A 24,386-nucleotide genomic window follows, 5' to 3' on the forward strand; every position below is an offset into this window, starting at 1 on the left:
AAATGACATTTGTCACCCCCGATCGGCCGATCGGACTTATGCAAGCAGCATGGGTGTGGGTTGTCAATCCCAATATAGATCTATACACAATTATCACGCTCTCCCTACAAGAGACTCTGGTTATAACTTACAGGATTTTCGAACCCCTACCCTAAGAGTACGATAGAGTATAAAACCTCTTCCGTGGTGGAAGTGAAATCACATTCTATGAAATAAATTAGTGATATGAAATCCATAAACTATTACTATTATAGTTTATCATGTAGCTTATGAAAAACTCATTTGTTTTGAGAGTAAAACCCTTTCCATGTAGTATGCTTTTATCGGAAATTTCATAAACCATACTTATTATAGTTTATTATACGTGTTCGTAATGAATGGAAAAGTCCTTAACATGAATGACTAATTTCTGTTTATGATGGTAAACTAACAAGAATGCATCCAAACATTTAGAAACTTTTTGTTATGCACTTTGCTCAACATACTACAAAGTGTTGTTAATATGGTAAGCTATGTAACTAGTTTTTACTCTTTCTGCGCTGTTTTGAAAACATCATGGAAAAATCATATGAAGTCGAAAACTAAATCCGTAAACTCTTAGAGTTTAGAAAATGTGTCTAGTTTATTCATAATTTCTATTATGATTTTTAGAAGTCTCTAACTTATGTGAAAGTGTTCATAATCACAGACTGGTCCGAATTCGTTTATGAAATGATAGGGAATTTTGTAAAAATCACCATAAATCGTAGAAAAATCATATGGAGATGTGCAAGTAGTCATTTTAAAGGTATAAACCTGAACTATTTGCATATTAAACAGTTTTGAAAAATATTAAGTTTAAGTTGGGTAAAACAGTTCGTGAACAGGTCACAACTTTTCTGTTATAAGCTGTCAAGTTAAGTTTTGAATATGTTTTGGTGTTTTAACTTGTACCCCCCCTGAAAACAGAAAAAAACTAGAAAATGTAGGGGTATGAACTCACCTTGAGTGATTTCTTGAAGAGTTGAAGGTTGAAGTCAAGGAGTATCAAGTCAAGAGCACTTGATGAACACGTGAAGGCTTGGATGATCCTAAGAACGATTTTTGGTGTTAAGATATGAGTCGATGATCCAAGAGTGTTATGAAATTATGGAATAACACTTGAGTTTAGATGGAATACTTACCAAAAAGTGAATAAATGACTCAAGAACACCTCAAAAGTGTGGCTGAAAGTTGAGAGAAAAGAGACCCTCTTGATGGTTTAAGAAGTGTATAAGTGTTTGATGGTGAAGCAAATGATCAAAGAAATCTCAGGCATTTCCTTATATGGAGGGTTGCTGGAGCAAGTGGCTAGGGTGAAGGGATGTTTTCATTGGTTAGTGTGATGTGGATAAGGTTGGATCAATGAGAAAGTAACACATAGGAGGCAAGTGGGCACACTTGACCCACTTGTGGGGTAGAATACCCTTCTTATTATAAAATAATGATTTTTAATTAAAAATCCTTGAAAAATAATTAAAATATGAGTTCTGGGGGTTAAAAATGATAAAAATATGAATTTAGTGAAAAAATCCCATCAAAAACGGGCTTAGGAAGCGAAAGTAGTCGAAAATCGGGCAATATGGACCGAACCTGCGAGGTTCGGCTCTAAGAGAGTGAGAACCGCGAGAAGGGAAAGAAGGAACCGAGAGTAGGAGAAGGGACCGAAGGTGCGAGGGGGAGGGACCGAAGGTGCGAAGGCTCGGTTCGAAGTGGGTAGGTTCGCTTCTGACATGTTCGCTTCTGACATGTTCGGCTCCGAGAGGGTTCGGTCCTATTAGAAGGGTTCGGCCCTAAGAGGTTCGGTTCCTAAGAGGTTCGGTTCCTAAGAGGGGTTTCGGTCCTACATGACTATTTTTCGAGAAATCTTTCCGTTTTGCGTGATCTTTGACCAAGTTAAGGGTCGGGATGACCCGAATGACTATAAAAAGTTTGAGAGAGATTTTGGGAGAGATTTGGGAGAGATTTCACATACTTGGAGAGATTTCACATACTTGGAGAGATTTGGGAGAGATTTCACATACTTGGAGAGATTTGGGAGATATTTCACATACTTGGAGAGATTTGGGGGAGATTTCACATACTTGGAGAAATTTGGGAGAGATTTAACCTTAGCCATTATTATCGTATAATCTCGTAATGCAAGGTTCGTGAACCCCGTTTTGCTTTGTTTATGATTGTTTTAAGTCCCCGCAAGGGTCCTTAGTCGTGTTTTGATGCGTTTATCTCCCTTTTTAGGGTTTTTACATTGTTAACACATAGATTCTTCAAGACACTTGAATTCTTGACATACAAATGCACATTTTTATACATAGAATAACTTTTAGCATACAAGTACTAATTAAGTTTGACCGGTTTGACTTGTTGACTCAAATTGTTGACTTTGACTTGAATTTGACGGTTGTCACAACATCTTGGTGATCTCCGTCATCGACTCAGTCGTCTGCTTGAGCGAAAGGTACTCCTGTGCCAATCGCTCTCCTCCACAAGTGGAACATACTCTGCATGAAACATCTCCAGAAACTGCTCCCAAGTCACTGCAGCTCTTTCTACATGAGAAAAGGTATGGGTCACAAACTCTCACCAATCCTTCGCTCCTACGCGAAGAAGATTCCCACAAACTTACTTTCTGGTCCCCGGGACACGAACACGTATAGAAACATCCCTCCACGTAAGATATCTATCTCAAAGAAATAATCGTGTCCTCATCGCCTTTGAACTCCGGAGGCTTCATAATACTGAACTCTCGATACTACATCGTCCCACCTCTCCGAAGTCCTACATCGGTGACAGCTGTAGTAGCTGCAGCAGCGGCAGCCTGCGTAACCTTCCTTTATTCATGTCGTAACGGCCATCCTGGATACACATTAATGAATTTGGCATGCCACGTCATGGTGCTCAAACCACCACGTCGTGGTACAAGGTTTTTCCCAAAACTTTTCTTTTTATCCTTCTAAACCCTCCACCGATCTATCCTGGAAAATGGGTGTTACAAGATGCATGCATTGGGTTAAATGGGATAGAGTCTTGTATTTAAATCCAGTGGAGGGTTAGGAGTGGGTAACCTAGTTTCTTTTAATATGACGATGCTTTTTCAGTGGCATTGGAGATTCTTACACCATCCTGAGTTGTTATGGGTATGGGTTGTTAAATCTCTTTATGGTACTGATGGGGTAGTTCTTCTTTGACCCCCCCCCCCCCCCCCGCGGAGATCTTGGAAGGGTCCTTGGAATAGTATTATTTGGATGCCTTCGCATCTTCATGACCGAGGGATTGGCCTTCAAGGCCTTTATTCGTTTTGGTGAGAGATGAATCTTCTACTTCCTTTTGGTGGGATGCCTGGAGGGGAGATCTCCCTCTTACAGTCACCTTCCATAGGATCTTCTCTTTAGATAATCATACGCAGGCCTCTGTCAGAGATCAGGTCTTATTAGGTTGGGGATGGATGTAACGTCCCATTTTCACATCAAAAATTTTCATTTTTAATTAAGGTAAAATTATTCATTTTTAGAATACAAGTTAAGAAATCCATTTGTTCCAAGGTATATTATTTAAAATCAGAGTATTATAGTAAACGTGAAATCTTCATTGCTGCTGATGAATGTGTATAGTCCTGCCTTCACTTTCCCTCGATAACCTATGATACCTGGAAAACAATAACAGTTGGGTAAGCACAAATCTTAGCAAGTTCCCCCAAAATACCCCACATAGCAAAACATATATATACAATATGCATACTGGGTTTGTTGGCATGCTGCCTTAACCCAACCGCTCCTCGGGTTTGTTGGTCTGTTGCCTTAACGTGACTGCTACAATATGTTGACATATAAACAATCAAGAAATCAAGTATGCAAATAAATACAGGAAACTACCAATCATACAGCTCACTACCGCCTACTAGACCCCTCATAATACACTGCTCTGCTACCATCAAATCTCCATGGAATGCATAACCATAAGTAACTAGAGATGAGATAGCCACCTGAATAGATGATTCTACTCTAGATCCACAACCAAATTAGGAGCAGGCAAGAAAGCCTAGATCAAGAGTTCCCAGGCTATCCTATACAACTACATACAACCCCTAGGCATTCCACTAGACGATAACCAACCTACTGGTACTCTAACCAGCATACCATTATTGTTGTATCCTAACACATAAGGATATAAATAAATCTAACAACTCACTACAGTGCAACAACATCCTATACACAATGATACATAAAGAAATCTAGTGGGATGACATTGGTGCTTTCGACCCACAGGTATAGTGAGGAAAACTCTCCTGAATCGAAGAATCTAGAAACACTGTGACGTGATTCCCTTTCTGCACTGTTTGCTCCCTTAAGCCCTCTAGCACCAAAACATGAAAGAATCTTAATCAACAACCCAAGTCCTTCAAGTTTGACTTAAAGTCAAACTGTTCAAAAAGTCAACGGTCAACAGGTCAACTGCCCCTCACGATGTGACAATAGGTCACGTCGTGACCCACTAAAAGTCAAAATAGTCACGGTCCTTCGATCCTCACGACATGACAGGCATAGTCTCATGTTTTGAGAACTGTTGGAATGTCATTTTGATGAATTAAACCCCTTAATCCATTAAGCCACTAATCCACCTCCTCCAGAAGACTTCCTAACATCCCAAAAACCATAATAGTCAATGGTTTAAGGTCTTGCATGTCTAATGCAAGACTTGAGCTTAATTTAGGGAATTTATGAAGAAAAGGAGGTCAAAACCTCAAGCATGAGCTCAAACATCACCCAAACTTTATATCTACCACATATAGTCACCAAGGGACTCTAAGGACCCATAAAGTTGCCAACTTTATGGAGTCCCAACACTCTAACAAATCTAATCATGAACCATAATGCATAAAACTATAGATCTAGCAACAAGGAACCATAAAGCATGAAGCTTGAATACTCACAAGGGACCAAAGAGGTTGTTAGAAAATGCCAATGAAGCTTGCAAGCTAGATCTATGCCCCAAAGATGACCCTTTCTTCTTCAAATCACCAAAACACCCTAAAAAACTCAACAACTCATGGAGGGGGATAGGGTTTCATTTGAATGAAGTGAAGACTGAAGAAAATACCCTAGGTGATGAGATAAGTTCCTTAAATATGGAGAGAACCCTAAAATTTTGTGGCTTGGGCTGCAACTACTCTCACATTGTGACAACCTATGTGTCACGTCGTGAGATCAGCTGGATCCGTTTTTCATTTATTCACTTGGCACGGCGTGACCTCCCTATGGTCATGTCGACACACCTGTGTTTACCCAAAGACCAAGCCTTTGACTTCTTGATGCTCTAAACCGATCCGTTTTGGAAACTAGGTGTTAATGGAAAATTATAGACGCATGCCTAGGGTTCGGTATTGAGTAAACTCAGTGGGATGATTTCATGGAGTTGATGCAGAATCTTCAGCTGGAGACTAAACCAGATAGACTGGGGTGACTCTATGATATTTATGATACCTTTACTATTTCTTCGACTCGATCTTTTCTTGATAATGGTATATTGTTCTTAGCAGGAGGCATAAACACTAGATGAAATAATTGGGTTCCCATTAAACTCAATATTTTCATTTGGAGGTTGGAGTTGCAGAGTTTACCCACCAGAGAGCGACTTTCGTATAAAGGTATTGAAGTGGAGTTAATTATGTGCCTTATCTGTCACACTTCCATAGAGACCATTGATCATCTTTTTGTGGGCTGCATCTAGATGCTCGGCCTTTGAAGCCGTATTGCTATTTGGTGGGATGTGCCTCTTCAAGATAACATTTCCGTTCACTCCTTACTTTCTTGGCCGAACACGGTTTCGTTGAGGAGAGGTTAAAGAAAGACTTTTGATGTTGTGGTTTTCACATCTTTTTGGTGTCTTTGGAATTTTTGATATTTCACTTTTTTTGGAACAGTTTTATCTAGAAAATCTCTTCTTCTTGATAATGTCATAGATAAGGCATATTATTGGATTTCCAGTAGGTGTAGTAAAGCCAAGATTTCTTAGAATACTTGGCTTCATAACCCTGCTCTAACTTCTATATTGTTGTGATGGGTTAGTTCTATCTTTTCGTTAGTTTTTATAATATATTTGTCGTTCCAAAAAAAATATGTAATGACATAGACATTCACAATAAAATGCTCTAGGTACCATATATCCAAATCAGAACTAGAATAAAAGTTCAAATAAATGATATATAACATATATTATTATTATTATTATTATTATTATTATTATTATTATTCCAAATATTTGATAATCCTAATATATGAAAATTCGAAAATCCTACCTGAATTCAAATCCGAAAAATTGGATGTCCGAATATCCAAATATTTAAGATAATTTTAGTTCGGATTTTGGAATTTTTTTTTAACATCCAGTAGAATACATAAAATTAACAAAAGTTTTGGGCATTTGCAAATATGACCAACAATTCTCAAATGTCCCATTTAACACTAAAACAAAATCAAAGCATGTGTTTTCTAACAAGAAGGGACCTAAAGTGTTCCACGCTTTAACACTTCACACAATAATTTTAGCAATTACGTTCCGGATTTACTTTATCTAACATAGATTTGACTTTATCCAACACTTCTTGAGTTTTTTTAAGGAAAAAAAAATGGAGAAGGAGGAAATGGAAGGGGAAAGAAATAAAAGTTTCCTTTCCTTCATTTTCCTTTCTTTTCGTTTCCCTCTCATTCATTCCAAAAGTGGGAGGAAAGATTTGATAAAATAAAAAAATAAATAAATAAGTCTTCTCATTCCCTCTCAATCCTTCAATTTCATTTCATTTCCATCCTTAAATGAAACTCAGAACACATTTATGTTCCTTTCTTTTCCTTCCCCAAAAAACTCAAGAACACTTATTTCCTTCCCTTCTCCTCCTTAAAAAAAACTCAAGTACACACATTTCATCCCATTTCATTCCATTTCCGTCCTTAAAAAACTGAAGAACATGATGAAAGTTTTCTATACTCGGCGTCTTAAAAAAAATTTCCATCATATATATTGGTTAAAGTTTTGACAAACTTATCTCAAGCACCACATATACATTTTATCTTAAGGAAAAAAAATTGTTGTTAGAAATGAGTTCATCTAACCTAATCATTAAAAAAAGTTTTTATAGCCTTCCTGTCTATTGTTATAATCTAGAAAAGATCAATCTCGAAACATTTACTCATATCAAGAAAATGACTCTGATGGGTTTGAGTTCTTATTTGCTGCCATGAATTTCATGGTAAGGTTAATTTTAAATACAACACTAGTTTTATTAATATTTTTGTCGTTGATGAACAAATAATTTGTAGCTTTGGGTGTTTCTAAACTTCATGTGGCCCCTGATGTTCACACATAGTACACCCCTTAAGGGGAATTATTTAGGAAACATGTTTATAACGTTTTCCATGGAAAGAAACCACCCAATCATTCTCCTAGCCAATTGAGTGGGTAAAATAGAGTCTCGAGAATCGTGGCCTTAATTTTTAATGAGGTTAAGTAAATGTTTGACAATATTGGGTCATTATAAATTAATTGGTGATTGTATGCTTCCATAGCATGCATTATAATATAATTATCTCTAATATCTTCGATTCCATTTACGCATGGTCGATAGATTAATTAAATGTAATGATAATGATGTTCATCAAGGTTTTTAGTTTTTACATAACACGATGGAATGATGGTATTCTCAACGCAAAGATGGTGGAGATAAATATATAAACATCAACATATAACTATTTTAGCATTGTATGACGAGAATCATAATATCTATTGCATCATAAATTTATGATGAAATCAGGCCTTGTGCTTCGAAGGAGGATATTCAAATGTGTACCTTATAAGGTAATACCCTATTGAGAATAAAATCTTTGAAGTACATGATTATATAAAATGAAGAATGATGTTGTTAATCTACATGATATTACTCGTATATGTAATAAATGACAAAGTGTGCTGGTATACCTTGTGCTCATGTGTAATAAATGACAATGCTCGGGTATACCTTGTGCTCATGTGATAGCAAAATCACTAGTGTTTACATACTTTCACCATTTCGTGAATGTTGTAAAGTTAACCTATGAAAGATTTTTAAAAGTAAACGTTGATAAGTTATCATAAGAGTATGAGCCATATAAGTAGTCTTTATAAGTCACAAAAAAATTATGAAACAATGGAAATTGCAACTGCTGATAAAACAAATGATGATAATTTACTACAAGTGCAACTTTCTCGTTAATTAATTTATGTGTGTTCTTGTTTTAGTTTGGAATCTTCGGTTACAAATAAAACATACCTATTGTATAAATTAGTAAGAAAGTCGTTTTGTTGTATAGATTTGATAAAAAAAATAGATATAAATCCATTGAAATTGTTGAGAGAGAGAGAGAGAACATGGTAGCTTGGTTGTTAAATAGATATAATCATAAAAATAACTACCGAGTTATGTACACTACACCACAATACACAGGTAACAAACCAACTACCCTTGAATTTAATTTAAACCCTCTAAATAAATAAATCACAATAAAAAAGGTTAACCAAAAATTAATATCTGAGGAAAAAAAAAAAAAAAAAATTAGGAGCCATGGAAAGGAACCATCTCTGTTGGTAAAGAAGCATTTTAGTACTGGCTGGGTGGACCTAGAGATTCCCCTGACCTTCGGGCAGTCTGGGCAGCAGATACTGATGACTTATCTGACCCACCTCGCACATTATATCTCTCATAAACTTTTTCACGGTTTTCCGACCACCATGTCTCCGCTTGGTGCTCCCCAAATCTCCTACGACTGCACATTCATACAACCAATTTTAAGTATGTCACCTTACACTGTGTTTGACATGCATTGGTCTGTGAGACTGATGTCAATACGACAAAAAAAAATGCAAAATTTTGTCCCGCCCAAAAAGGCATGACACGAACTTACTTTCGATCTCTCGTCGCGCAAAAGACGTAAATGCCCTCCTCATCCTCATCATGAAAAACAACCTTTGAAAAGTTTGTTAGGTCCATCCTGTCCAATCCAATCATGTCCTGTGTAACGGGACAAAATGGGAGTAGACCGGACAGGACAGACTTGACAAACTTTTCAAGGGTAGTTTTTCATGATGAAGACGAGGAGGGTATTTACGTCTTTTGCGCGATGAGAGATCGAAAGTAAGTTCGTGTCCCGCCTTATTGGGCGGGACAAAAATTTGCATTTTTTTTTGTCGTATTGACATCAGTCTCCGTCTCAGACCAATGCATGTCAAACACAGTACAACCTGTTTTATGTAATGGGAAGTACCTGAAGCGGACTCTTTTGAGATCACGGGTCCCATCACGTAGAGCTACAAGTGTTATGTACACACCAGGCTCATATTGCTCGATCCATTCGGCCTCAACTTGATCAGTGGCATTATAGGTATTATTATTATTGTTGTTGTTGTGGTTGTTATTGTTACTATTGGAAGCTGGATTTCTAGATTTGAAGCCGTTATTTTCTGCTTCTTGAGAAGGAGGCGCATGATCCGACAAATATTTGTTCCCCATTTCCACCACTGCCCCTGTGGTGCCATTAAGAGATCTGGCATCTGAATCGCCATCATTCCCGTTAGATGTCCGTATAGATTCAGTGAATCCAGCGAATGATTCAGTGGGTCCCGATGTTTCATTTATAAAAGATGACGTGTCCATTGGAGTTATTATTTGATTTTCTCCATTTGTATCAGGATTGTGAAGCATGGAATTCTTGTCCAGACCATTTGGTAACTTAATGCTGTCAAGGTCATAGGATCCAGGTGGCAATCTCTCTGCCATATCTTTAAGCTGCAACATACAATAACAAATTCAATCATAAAAAGTTATTGTTTTTTTAATTCTTATCTATAAGAAATACCTGTGAAGTAAGAGACTTTATCACATCTTTAGCAGCATTACATTTAGCAGATTCCTCTGCAGCCAATACCATTGCTTCCTGAGATTGTTTTCTTGACTTTTGAAGTTCTGCTTCTTGAATTTCACATTGATGTCTGAGGCTATCAACCTAAACAAGATTCATAAAAAGTAAAAAAACAAAACATTGTAATTTAACAAAACTTTAAGAATCTACCTGCCCACGTAATTTAAGGACTTCTTGATTCAACAAATCATTAGTCCTCTTCAAACTATCCGCCACATTTTTCGAGAAAGAAAGCCCCGATGTTGTAGGAACTGGTGTTGCCGATCTCGGAGGACTCGATTTCCTCGAGAACGGTGAAACCGCCCTCGAATTAACACCCGACTGAGTCACAATCGGCCTCGGAACCGCATATCGGAAATCCCCACCACCACCACCACCACCACCACCCGCCTGAGAAGACCGCCCTACCGGAAACGCATCCGCCCTTCTCCCTTGGCGGGCCGCTTTATTATCTAACAACTTAATCAAATCATGATTCGAAGGCAACCCCGACTTTGCTAATCTCATATCCGATTTATCCAATCTATCCTTGTTATCCCCCGACAACCGTGGCATCACATTCCGTCTACTCCCTACGCCCGTTTCCGCCATTTTACTCAATTTAACAAAACACGAATCGCACACGCGATGCGGTTTGCTCGGGTTCGGTGCTAAAGCAGCACGTAACGCTTTTCTCGAGCTACACGAATGGCAATGAACGAGCCCACAGTTGTAGCAATTATGTCGCTTTCTAGTAAACCCGAACGCTTGTCTACACGATGAACACTGCGACTGCTCGGTCCCCGAAACCCATTTGTGTAGACAAATGGAAGCAGTGTAATTCGACCCGCAAGATATAAACTTCACGTGTCGGTCTTTTAACGATTCGACTAAAGTCGGGGTTTTTCGGTCTTCGATGTCTCCGTGCCCTAACCGCCCATTCGCCCCTTTTCCCCATGTGTAGACTTCATTTCGGGAAGTTAAAACCGCAACATGGTAGGCCCCACATGCGATTTCGTCAACGGGCTCACCGGATAGTTTGTCTTCTACTAAACACGGGAGCTTTCCGTCACATTGAGGGTTCCCGAGCTGCCCGTAGACTGTGCTCCCCATTGTGAAAACGTGTCGGGAGGTGGTCAACCCTACGGTCAAACTATGTCCACATGCAACTTTGTGGAAATTGTAATCGATTAACGACGGGACACATGTCGGTTTGAGACGCGGCTCTCGGTCACCGTGACCTAACCGATTTTTATCCCCGTCGCCCCATGTGAAGAGTTTCCCGGAGGAAACCCCGGTGCTTGACCGTGTCACGATTACTTCGACTACCGCGGCGGTGTGCCATACGCCACACGCGACCGCGATAGTTCGTAACCCTAATAAAGATTCGACCTCTCTCGGGCAGGGGACGTGCTCTCGGTCACCGTGACCGAGAACACCGAATGTCCCGTCACCGAAGGTGAACAGCTGCCCGGTGGAGGTAATCAAAGCGGTGTGCCACGGCCCGCAGGTGACCGACGCGATTTTAAGCCCTTCGAGAGGGTGACCGATTCGTTTCGGGATCCAATGGCTCACGTTTGTCCCGTGCCCGAGTAGCCCGGCGTTGTGGGTCCCGTCTCCCCATGTGTAAAGCTCGCCCGACATTGTGACCGCACACGTGTGGAACTCGCCGCATGCAACAAAATCGATGTTGGAAACGGATAGTGATTCGAGTAAACGCGGTTGTGTCACGTCTTTTTGAAACCCGTGCCCGAGCCGCCCGCCCGATTCTTCGCCCCATGTGAAAACTTCACCTTGGCGGGTGACCAGGGCAGCATGGCGGACCCCACATGATATATGGTTTACATCTAGGACTAGGTTGGATTCTAAGGGTCGAGGTAAGAGGACATCTGCTCGAGTGGTTGAAGAATTAGGGTTTTTATCGGGGCCTAATTTGATGATGTTATTATTATCACATATTACTTCGCCCCAAATGTACACATCACCTAAAGCATCATAGTCATCTTGGGCTGACCCGTGACTGGATGTGCTTGGAGCACTTGAGACACTGACCCGAAAAGCATCCGACCCGAATCCTTTGACTTGGATGTTTGTTTGGTCAAACATTGTAGTTGACTTTTCGAAAGTAGAAGAATTTTGATAATTCATGGGAGAAGTGTTGGAATTTGAGCCGAATGATGCGTCTGGGGAGCTTAAATCTGGTGGAGCACTGATGGAATTGTCACTTGCACTGTTTGATGTTGAATCTTTATTTTCCTGTTTGTTTAACATTAAATTAGTATAAAATAGCAAAAAATAATCACAATTAATAATTAAAAAGAAAAATTACTTCAATGTTGAGACCTCCTTCACTCCATCCATCAATTTTGGAACGACCTCCTTGTCCAGAAATCAATGCTTTGAGGCCAGCTATCCACACTTCAGCTTCTACTTTATCCTTGCAAATCTAAAAAAACAAATAATTTTTTTAAAAAAATGATGAAAATGTAATTGTATTAGATATTTAGATTTTAGAATTATTACTTACCAAATCAAGAGATCGTTTTCCGTCGTTGTATATGAGAGAGAATGAAAGATAGTCTTTTTCGGGGCGTAGGTAACGTCTGAAAACAGCCTAGTGGCATATTTGTAAAAAGAAGCATTATGTGAAATATTTTAGATAATGAGATAAATATTTGCAAGACATATAGAGGGGCATATATGTAAATAATGATACAAGATTATAGATACTTACAGTTCTTTGTCCAGGGACAATTCTTGAGACTAAAGATAACTTCAGATTCCTTTCACCACTTGTGGAAATCCAAATTAAAGATGATTCATCCTGTGTATATTTTTAGATATAAAGACATCAGCAATCATATATTCTCAAAAAAATCTAAGGGGTTGTTTCGTCTTTTTCAAATTTAGTGTTTGTTTCTATGAAGTAAGTGTTGAACAGGAAAATGATGTTTGTCTGGAATGTATGGAGCAAGTGTTGTATACACAAAGTCTGTTTCTTTTGAATAAACGGCCATTTTACCCTTCCGTTTGGAAAATACACACATATGAGTGAAATGACAATACTACCCTGATGCAAATGAATCCATAGAAACAGAACTTGAGCCAACACAAACTTTCTTCACGTTGTCATGTGATGCAATTTTTGTTCATATGATATAATGTTGCCAAAAGCAAAACAAAAACAGTAAGCAGGAATAAGTTTGATAACTCACATGAGAAAGTCTAAAAGGACAAAATTTGGGCTTCCCTTTACGACCATATTTAAGTAACTGAGCGCCCTTCTTCAGAGCAATTAATGTCTGCAAAAGGGAAGAGAGCATTTAAGAACAATGGAAATACTAGTTGCAATATCATGTAAACATATAAACCATCGATCAAGCTACATCATTAGTTATATTGTTCACATAATTCTTGATGATCTATTTATATATATGGTATGTTTTGTAACTAATACATATGCATAAGTTATATGGTAGCTTATTAATGAGATATATAATTTCATGGCGATTACTGGTATATCAATTAGAGCCCAACATGATATACATAAGCACAGTTTCATGAGTGAGAACCCTAATTTTTTCCTTCCATTGTCCTAAGGCTAACAGATAGCTATGATCCAATGTCATTGAGTGATCTCCCTAAAATTCAATTATTCTACCAGGAAATGTACAAAACCAAACACCCTAAGAGAAGACATCCAATTCCTCAACTGTAGCAATTGATAAGGAAAACGCATATTTTGCTTAAATTACTCTTCATATATATTGACAGATTCATGGAGAAGAGTGATAATATATTTGGTCATGTCAAACCTAACAAGATCTCATATTTTCCGAGGGTAGGGCAGGCTATATATCATAGGGGATTCAAAAATACCTGCTCGGTCTCACGGTCTGCGTTACCGTAGCTAACAAGATCTGCCATTCCATGTGACAGATTCACCGGCCCACCACCAGACGTCACTGTAATCTCCGGTCATCATCAATGGCGAGCAGGCTTGGTCTTTCGTACACTACCATCAACCTTTCACTTCACATCTAAGTTCAAACCCTCAAAGCATACGAAATTCCCTTCACGTCACTGTCAGAGAAACGAAAATCGTCCTTTCAAACCCTAGAAATCACCAACTCCGCCCACCAGATCTACAAACCGCGCCAATAATCCGTTTGAGTTGAACACCTTTGAGTTATCTTGGAAGATTTCAACAGCTGTTTGACCTTGAACTATAAATGGGGGAAAGTATGATGCTTGAAGCTTATCTGTTTTCAACCGGTGAAGAAAGGTATGACACTGACGCTGATTAGAGGCGGTTCCCGGCCGTCAAATTGGTAGATTGACGACGGAAGCGACGAAATCGGATTGTGGTCCCGTCGGAGTAAGCGGAGTCAAAGAGAGAATTTCTGGCTGTTTGGCGGAGTAAATGTAAGAACACAATTCTGTTTTCTAATTTATACTATGCTAATTATTATGTCACTGTTATAATTTCCGTTATATTATAATTTAAAGACAATCTTATTAAATAGTAACATAATTTCTTAACTGTTTTTTTTTTAAGTCATCAAGAATTAATTTTGTTTTGTTATTATACAAGTTTTGATTTTTTTTTAAACGGTAAATATCATTAAAAAAAACCACGAGATTAACAAGTGACTAAATCACAACAAAATACAACAACAGAAAAGTACAAGTGTCATTTTCTTTCTAAGAAGAATTGATATAATCAGATGTGTAAATAAGTTAGAGAATAATAGTGGGTTTTGTGTAATTTTTAAAAAGTTGTTAGATTGCATTCATGTATTTTCACAAAATTACAAAGTTGGTTCATCTTGGCTATGATTAACTGTTAAATCCGTGAAAATAACCATTTTTTTCTGTTTTATTATTTACAAATATAAATGGCACCCCACCACCACCATCATGAAAATTAATACACAAAAAAATAGAAAAATGTGTCCATTAATATAAACATTTGTTTCTTCTATAACTCCGTTAAGTACACTTCAAGACACCTTACAAAACCCTAGTAAACCATATCAAGAATATGGGTTCAAAAGCTCCAAACATATATATGACAAAATGTGCAACCAAACCTCCAAAATACACACCATTTCCACTTAAACATGAGACACTCAATTTACGATATGTGAATAATGTACAAATTGGGGCTGAATTTACGATTCTGATGAAATTATATGGACCATTTTTGTGATTTACTTTAGATATATTTTTATTTTATTTTTTCAGAATTGTATTTGATATCATAAATTTCACTAGACAATTTGAATTATTTAAAAATAACTATGAAACTATCTCAAATAATTAAGTCTAGTAAAAGAAGTTATTAACATCATTCACATCAAAATATTATGAAAAATAAATAAATGTTCCAAGTTTATTTATGTACTTAAAATATAAAACGGTTTTATAACATATTCAACAGGAAGATAAAGATTTTAAGAGGCTAATAATATATAATTAAAGCATATCCAAAGTGAAGTTTTTTAAAAGGTTAATGATATATAATCAAACTAATGTTCAAATTCGAATTACCTGCTAATAATATATAATCAAAACATATTCAACGTGAAGTTTTTTTTTTGAAACGCTAATACTCTATATACTCTATAATCAAATAAAACAAGTTTATACTATTGAAAAATTATTATGTTTATTATTTAGTCACACTACTATCAATCATTTAGATTGTACTAAATGATATTTGAAGTTTTAGGTGTAAAACCCCTTCATTTAATAACTCTTTAATTATATTTAATTCTAAAATATTTATTATTTTCTGATCATTCAATTTGTTTAATTTTAATTTTTAATATTAAATATTAAACTTATAATAATTATAGAGTATTTATATTTATATTTTATAACTATGCATGCAATAATTTTATTACTTTTTATATTTTCAAAGAAATAACCAGTTATTTTAATTTTCTAACTTTCTGTATTGTACTTTATTTGTTTCATTAAATAATAATTTAAATTATTATTCATTTTTTAAAACATATTAAACAATTTAAAAAATAATTTGGAAAATGTTTTTGATAACATGTTAACAAAATAGTTAATGCCAACTGATATACCAACACAAAGAAATAATAGTGGTTACGCATTCCCTACTTACTATAATATTATTGTTTTGGAATTAGAAAATATTTTATTTACAATAAAAAAAAGGTATTATAATATCATATTTGAATCATTAAAACTTTGATTAACTAAGTAATAATCAATGAAGGGTAACGAGGATTATTAAGTACGGCGATCTTTCCTCGAAGCATGCGTGACAAAAAGAAAAGTGAAAAAAAGCGTTCTCGTTATCGGTAATCGGCTCAGAATTTTGGGATGACGAGCTACGAAGATTGTGTAGGTGAGCGACCAAGGTATTGGTATGAATGATGCATATGCGGGGCCCTTTTGTAATAAAATAAACTAAGTGGGGTGTATGTGTAAACTTGGAAGGGGAAGCTCACCAAACACTGTTCAATCACTCTCAATGCTTTTTCTTTTTAATTATACTTGTTAAATTAAAATTAAAAATTAACATTAGGGATTGGTTCAATGTTAGCATAAAAGTGAAACCAGGCCATAATGCATTGGTCGGAGTTTTACAAAACTGTTTTTGAGTTTTGGTTCTTTTAGATCTGTTAGTTTAGTTATTTTTCTGCTTGTGTATGCTTTTTGGTAAAATAAACATGTATTTTGTTAAATATTAATTGAAAATTATTGAGCAATATAACTAGGCAGCATAGTTTAATGTCTAACGGTTCGGTTCTTGATATTTGTGATTGTTTAAAATCGAATCGGACCGAATATTTTGGTTTCTTTTTAAATAAATTTAGATTACTGATTTTCGAAACTGTTTTACCCTTAGTTATTTTCGATTTAGGACTTGTTTTATGTTCTATGCACATTCTTTAGTTTTTTTTATAAAGAAAATGGATGTATACAAGTGACAATACATTTTGTTAGAATGGCGGAAATATATATTAACTAAATGAGCAAGCAATCAAAGGGGAGCAACACATCAAGAATACTAATTAATGTTGAATAACTTTGCTTTATGTTTTAGCCAATTAAAGAGATCAAATTAGATTTCATCTAACGATTTTATTTATGTAATAATCCTTTTTTTTTTTTTTGAAAATAAGAGCATTTCTAGTCTTCTATATGAAAAAAAAAAAAAAAAACTACATGAGTGAGACGAGTGAGAGGTGAGAGTTAAATGGAACAAAAAAGTGTTTTTTTTTACCAACGCCAATAACACACCAATCCACACTCTTGGAGCAGTGTTGCCAAAAAATGGATAAGAAGTAGATGAAATCAAGACTACTATGTGATTAGGATTTATGGATAAATTTATGTTTTTTTGAAGCAATCTCCATGTGAAACAATTGATTTTGGCCACGAACCTAACTTGTCTCCATTGAATGTCAACAAGATAAGGGTTGAAAACTGAAGCATCGATGATTAATCTAAGGGATTTTACAGAAAACACACCAATGATCACCCACCTACTCCCAAGTGCCACATGAAACAAAAAGCTAAACGTTTGTATCAGTTAGACCAAATTAAAATACTCAAATTCTTCAACTTCGTATCTCCTTCTTTTCTAATTCCATGACCAATGAATGGACAAGTCTTCCTTGATCAATACCCTATGAGAACCAATGCAAATTTTCTCGGCTTTAATATGGTATAAACGACGAAATCTACCTTTTCATATGTATATTTTCAGCCCACTTATCCTTCCAAAACCTTAAGTCCATATCCATTTCTTACATTCCTTTTGAATAAATATGCAAGGCCAATCACGATGTCCGAAAAGGTCCTCGTTAATTTAGTAATACTAAGTCACGAGTTGAGAATAGATCTTTTAGCTAAAGGCTCATTGTTTTGACAAAAATACTTTTGGATATTACAAATTACAAGAGCCCAAAGAGAATTTTCTTCAGTTTTGATGTGCCACCGCCATTTTGCTAGCAACACAAGGTTAGATGTGCAAAGACTCCCAACCACAGGTCCGTCAAGAATTGATGATATTACCTATTTAGTTATGGACTTGTCAATATATCATAAAAAAGGCTCTACGTGATTTATAAATTTAAAAATCATAACTTTACGAGTAAAATTGTGTATAATAGTAACACAATTTAAACTGACTACAAATATGGATAATTTATTTTAGTTTTTACTTATAATGACAACGCATTTAGTTTATTTTACACATAAAATTGTGTAGAATAATAATGTACTTTGCACTTGCAAGGGCAATGTATTTTAGTTTTAACCGTTATAACAACATGCATTTTATTTTTATCATTGATAACTTTGTAATTGAACTTTATTTATAATACCAACATACTTATATTTCGAATGTGTTTTATTTGTACAAAGTGTTAAATAAATATAAGTTTGTTATGTTCAAGGAGTTGGAAACATGTTGTTATTATATGTAAACAATGTAAGTTTTCAAAGTTTCAACAAAACAAGATCAAAAAATGTGAAAAAAAAATACATTACTATTGCACAAGGAAGTTTAGTTTAACGGTTGTGTTTTCGCCCTTGTACTTGATCCATAAAAATTTAGATACGTTAATATTGTGAATATTGTAACACGAGTTCATTAACGCTTGATAAAATACATTGCATTCTTATTTTGTCTGGATTTTGAACAAAACTTTTAACCGTTCAATCTGTAGAATAGACTGTTCGATTTTATTATGGAAGCAACTTGGGTTAAAACAAGAATTATTATTGTTAAATAATTAAATCTTCCTATGCCTTGTTTGGAATGATTACTAGGTTTCTCTTGCACTCATGGCAGGTGTGGTTAGTGGGACTCCATTATACATATATAATCATTTCTAAATGTGTTTTGCGGCGTCGTTAGTATAATTAATTTAGATTCATAAACAAAACCATTTTTTTATATGTATTGGATGCATTTTAAGCCTTGTCAACAACAAGCATGATCTGAAAAAGTTAATAGCACTTACGACATATGAATAGATCCTCCTATTTTAAATACATTTGCCCTAGTATACAATTATGCATATTTTAACATGTTTTCCTTGTCTTTTTGCATTGCATTTCACATATTCACATGATGCATTTCATTGCTTTCTGGGACTTTTCTGTACTTGTGTGGAGTTGGTTTATTGTCGTGGGACATGGTTTGGAACATTTGAGGGTCCGTTGGGACTATTTTCAGGTGCCAAAAGCGAGAAACGAAAAAATAGAAATCACAAGATGGTGATCCAACAACATATAGACACGAACATATAGATGCATGCCTTAAAATCCACACAATCGTGTGAAAGGAAGGACACAAAGGACATTTTACACAACCATGTAGACCCAAGGAAAAAAAAGCACACAATCATATTGGATGATTTCATTGCGATTACGGTAATTTTTGAGTTCGTTTACGAGAGGAAAGAAGCATTTTTCCGGGAGGGGGGGGGGATTCGAATTAAAGACACAGAGATGAAGAAGCAAGAAGTTTCAAAGGAGATTTTCATGATTAACATTTGAAGCAAGTGTAATTACCGGATTAATTATTGGTTTAACTCCTACTTTGTTTGTAATAAGTTTTTAACCAACATGATTGTAAAAAAAAAAAAAAAAAAAAGACACCCTTAACTATTCGACTTTATGTATTAAATTACCATTGACTTTCACATCAAAAGGAATATATCATATTAGAATCTTCTATAGTAGAGCCGTAGAAGCCTATGGGTAGAGATCACCTTCTCCAAGCAATCAATCGTAATCGAAAGCTGTCAGTTTCACCATCCCATCGGACTTTCGATACGTTTGTTTAATCAATGTCTTATTGTCTTAAGAAACGTCACTTAGGGTTGACCTATATACCAGATAGTTAACTGTCTGTTGGGAATCTCCTTAAGTTTCTTATTCCGAACGAAACATTCATAAGTTTCATTGATCTCTTATGCAATTACAAACACTGAAAGTGCGATCCCTTTTTAGAAGCGGATGCCAACTAGTTTCCCGACTTAGGGAAAAACACGAGCCCATCTCGTTAGAGGATACACGATCATTGACCAAAAGGAGACAAAAAGCGAGCCAATCGACCGTATATGGGGAGATGCATTAGTAAATCATTTATTTCTTGCAAGACTTGTTTGTTTCCTAGATTTGTATTAGATTTAGATAATTGTCAATCCTTTACACTATCTTTTATACTAAACTTATAATTATAGTATAAAAATAATGCAACTTAATTCTTTCTTACATTATACTTAACACTGAAAAAATTATTCTAGGTATATTATATTTTATCCAACTTTTATAGTGTAAAAAGATAGTGTTGATGAATAGTATAACGTTATATTCAATGTTACAATATGCACCTAACACTATATATAATGATATATTTAGTGTATAGTTTGATATTTTAATCTAAAAATAAACTTAGTATAAATTATATAGAGGTTGGAGATACAATGTCTATTTCATATTATTGTAAAACCATGTCAAATTCATCGAGTGAAGTGGCCATTATATTTTATGGAGAATTATCGTTTTTTTTATATATTTTATTGTGTTTCTCAATGAATTCGTATTCATAATTTTTTTATAAACCTATTCTTAATTAATTTTACAAAAATAATATATTACAAAAATACTAAATAATAGTTTTATAGTAAATTTTCAAAAAAAAAAAAATCATTTAATGATATTTATTGATTATCCCCTAATTTTTTTGGTAACGAAAATAACCTACCACCAACACGTTTGGAGTCGCCACAATTATGCAACCCTAGGGGGCTCAATAGCGTAACAAATCCACGTCTACGGAGTGGACGTGCGTCGTTGCCACTGGACTTCTCTTGAGTCGCTTCAAACTGCATCCGCAATCCAAATTCCTAACAGGAGAAGCCTTCAATTTTGATTCTGTTTGACCTTTAACGACAGGGCACAACACGCAAACCCTAGGGTTCTATACTCTGCGCCAGGTACTTAACTCGGGTTCCCGCTAATTACCCTCCAATTATCGCATTTTTCACGGATTTTCAGTTTCGTCTTTCGTTTGATTCGATACTTTACTTGCACAAGCTGAATTTACAGCAGAAATGGCAGATGGCTATTGGAGTAGACAACGAGAGCAGCAGCAGCAGCAACAACAACAGCACGAACAACAGCAGCTATATTCTTCAGCTTCACTGCTTAAACGACCTCGTTCTGATTATGGTAGATACCAATTGATCTCTATGAGCTTTTTTCGTTTGATTATTGGTAGTGATTTGGTGCTTGGGTATGCAAGATTGATGCTTTGATTCACAAATATAAAACCCCATAGCTAATTAAGTTTGAAGTAATCATGGTGCAATACAAATGTCAGTTTCCTGGAATCTGGATCCGTTTTAGTAGTCTAGGGGTGACTTCGAAATACCCTGAATCAATTGTCTAAAAGTACTTGAATCCACCCATGATCTTATTCTTAGGGATCCAGATCCTACTACTTTCAATCTCAATGCTCCTTCTATGTAACAACATTCAACCAGGCCTGATCTTGATTTTCTAGAATTTAACATCCTAAATTTTTAGTTGATAAAATATCAGTTCTTTAACATTTGAGCATAAAGAATGGTTTATGTCAAGATTTAGCAACAAACGATTCCCTATGTGCTCATTTCATACTTTATGTAATGATTTAGGCATTTAGCAACCAATTATATTGTATGTATGCTCATTTAGTCATTATTCTCATTTTAATGTCTAGAAGGTAACCAATTATAACCAATTAATGGTTGTTCAAAATATACCATTATAACCTGTTATAGCAAGTGGCATATAACTGTAATAATACTTAATAAGTGGCTAATTTATAACCTGTTATGGATAAATGCAGATCTCCCACCTGCTGGATTACCATTCTCTTATGAAATGCCTAATAATTATTTGCCACAAAATGATGATCTTGGAGGGGCCCACAGTCATGCTGTAAAGGACACAAAGACAATTGGATCTGCATATGATCACTACCTCCAAACTGCAGTAATCCCAATCTACTTTTTTTTTTTAAGTCCACCTTGTATGAAGTGTTGTCTGGATAAATAATCTTAAAAAATCTCATTTCCTTGACTTTTTTTATTAAGTCAAAAAGAAAGAGCATCTGATTGTCTTGTTATTTGATTAGTTTGCTTACATGTTCTTGTTTATGACTAATTTAGAAGCTTTCATCGGGGGAAGGTAGTGGCTATGGTGTTGTGTCAGGGGTAGGAAGGGAAATTGGTGGTGGAATGCATTCTTTTCCTTTATCGGATCCGATTTCAATGACCCGTGGTGGGCCCATGGGCCTTGATCATGGACCAAATGGTCGAGCCCTTCAAATGGATCATCATAATCATCATCATCATTCGCCTGTTGATATGAATATGATGGGTAGAGGTGTACGTGAAACTTTGCCTCTTCCTGCTAATGCATCAAGTACCCTTTACATTGAGGGACTCCCACCAAATTGCACAAAGAGAGAAGTGGCTCGTATCCTTTGTTATGTAGGACAGGGGCAAAATGGTCATTTTTTGCATGCGTTGGACTAGGACTGAGACTGATGGTAATGGGACAAAAGTTGAAAGTTTTTGTCCCGTTCAAAAAGTTTTAATGAGGAGAGAGGTGGCTTGTATCCTTTTGAGTCCCACGGGACAGGGGTAAAATGGTCATTTTACTGCATTGGACTAGGACTAAGACTGATGTTAACAGGACAAAATTTGAAATTTTGTCTCATTAAAAAAGGTGGGACAGAGACGGAGAGGCGGATGGGATACCGAACTCTTGACCTTTGGTATGTGCAAAAGACATTACTGCCCTCCTAATCTTCATCATCATAAATATCCTTTGGGACCCGTTTGTTATGCATAACATGTGCAAAATGGTCATTTTACGTGCATTGGACTAGGACTGAAACTGATGTTAATGGGATTTTTGTCCCACCCAAAAAGGTGGAATAAGGTGGGACAGAGACTCTCTCTTGACTTCTTGATCTCTCACCTGTGCAAAAAGACGTGAATGCCCTCCTCATCCGAAATATCCTTTTTGCCTTGTTTGTTATGCGGGAGAGGGGCAAAATGGTCATTTTACGTGCATTGAACGAGGACTGAGGCTGATGTTAATGGGACAAAATTGCAAGTTTTTGTCCCATTCAAAAAGGTGGGACAAAGACTTGCTCCTGATCTCGCAACCTCTCGTGTGTGTAAAAGACGTAAATGCCCCTCATGTCTTTTGTACAATATTAAATGAAATACTCACATTCCTTTACTTTGGTACCAAGATATTTTTCGTCCTTTTGTTGGGTATAAAGAAGTGCGACTTGTAAGCAAGGAATCAAAACATGTAAGCCAAAATTCATAACACCAAATTTAGTTATATTTGTTTTCTTCTCCACTACTTATATTTTTATATTGGTTAAATGCAAGAAATAGCATCATGCTTCCATTAATATGTTTATATAAATATCCTACTTTTATTTAATACAAATTAAATTTGCATTATTTTTCTCTTTATAGCAACGAAATGGAGATCCCGTTATTATTAGTTTTGTGGATTTTAGTACTCCTGCTTGTGCAGCAACTGCAATGAGTGCTTTACAAGGTATTGATTTTTAAGGCTAAATGCAAGAAATATTATTTGTGTATTATAGAATCTTACTTTCATTTTTTTTTATTACATCATTTTTATTTATTAATTTGATTATTTTGGTGAATAGGTTATAAGATGGATGAACATGATCCTGATTCTGCATATCTGAGGCTGCAGTTCTCCAAGTATCCAGGTCCAAGGTCGGGACCCACGCGCCGGGGTGGGAGGCGATGAGCTGGCATGCAGGGGATTTTTTTTTAATTATTATTATTATTTTTAATTTACTCGTGTAATGGTCTGGTGTTTTATTATTTTGTATTGTTAAGTCTTTCTAATAATTCATTCGTCCTCCATACAACAACTAAATATAGTAACTAGAAAATACAACACTTTAGATTATTTAATGAAAATTTGGGATTTAGATTGTTGATTCTTTGAAATTCTTTTGGAGTTGTATTTGTATTTTTTAAATTTAATCAAATCAATTAAGATAATTAGTCAATGTAGTACAAGTTGACGTGATACAAGGTTAATTATTAGAAGCCAATAACCATTTTTACTTAGATTTTTTTGCAAATGACAACGGGATTTGAAAATTTATAATTTTTGAACTATTTTTTCTGACAAAACATGTTTTTTTTTCTTCTTCTTCTTCAGGAGGTTCGAAAATTCATATAGTATTCAAAAATTCTCAAATCCTATGCATGATTTTCAAAATTCTTCTTTGTGTTTTTGGGTTAAGTTTTGAACGTGTTTATGGAAAGGGACAAAAACCAATCTTCTTTGTTAAAAAAATGAAAATTTGGTAGTACTAGAAAAAGATGT

The 24,386-nt window shown here is 35.7% G+C and overlaps 2 protein-coding genes across 6 annotated transcripts; one reads left to right on the forward strand and one right to left on the reverse strand.

The window, feature by feature from the left end:
• Window positions 1-8,427: 8,427 nt before the first annotated feature.
• LOC145122588 (PH, RCC1 and FYVE domains-containing protein 1-like) lies at window positions 8,428-14,360 on the reverse strand. Of its 2 annotated transcripts, XM_079058163.1 has the most exons (9): window positions 13,821-14,360; window positions 13,157-13,243; window positions 12,676-12,765; window positions 12,469-12,555; window positions 12,271-12,387; window positions 10,113-12,197; window positions 9,900-10,046; window positions 9,309-9,829; window positions 8,428-8,810 (listed from the first exon to the last, which is right to left on the reverse strand). In XM_079058163.1, the coding sequence occupies exons 1-9, from the start codon at window positions 13,866-13,868 to the stop codon at window positions 8,645-8,647; spliced, it is 3,348 nt and encodes a 1,115-aa protein (XP_078914289.1). In that variant the 5' UTR covers window positions 13,869-14,360; the 3' UTR covers window positions 8,428-8,644. The 2 variants fall into 2 exon arrangements, with proteins under 2 accessions (XP_078914289.1, XP_078914290.1); XM_079058164.1 differs by lacking the exons at window positions 12,676-12,765; window positions 13,157-13,243; window positions 13,821-14,360 and having other exon boundaries at window positions 12,285-12,387.
• A 6,347-nt stretch (window positions 14,361-20,707) lies between these two features.
• On the forward strand, window positions 20,708-24,001 carry LOC145120998 (nuclear speckle RNA-binding protein A-like). 4 transcript variants are annotated; one of them, XM_079056782.1, is made up of 7 exons: window positions 20,708-20,938; window positions 21,039-21,173; window positions 21,835-21,980; window positions 22,157-22,466; window positions 23,254-23,315; window positions 23,489-23,573; window positions 23,689-24,001. In XM_079056782.1, the coding sequence occupies exons 2-7, from the start codon at window positions 21,056-21,058 to the stop codon at window positions 23,793-23,795; spliced, it is 828 nt and encodes a 275-aa protein (XP_078912908.1). In that variant the 5' UTR covers window positions 20,708-20,938; window positions 21,039-21,055; the 3' UTR covers window positions 23,796-24,001. The 4 variants fall into 4 exon arrangements, with proteins under 4 accessions (XP_078912908.1, XP_078912907.1, XP_078912906.1 ...); XM_079056781.1 differs by having other exon boundaries at window positions 21,051-21,173; XM_079056780.1 differs by having other exon boundaries at window positions 21,054-21,173.
• The last annotated feature ends 385 nt before the right edge of the window (window positions 24,002-24,386 follow it).

Source organism: Lactuca virosa, chromosome 6, assembly GCF_052849685.1.
Source record: "Lactuca virosa cultivar CGN04683 chromosome 6, Lactuca_virosa_CGN04683_v6, whole genome shotgun sequence".
Lineage (NCBI taxonomy): Eukaryota > Viridiplantae > Streptophyta > Magnoliopsida > Asterales > Asteraceae > Lactuca > Lactuca virosa.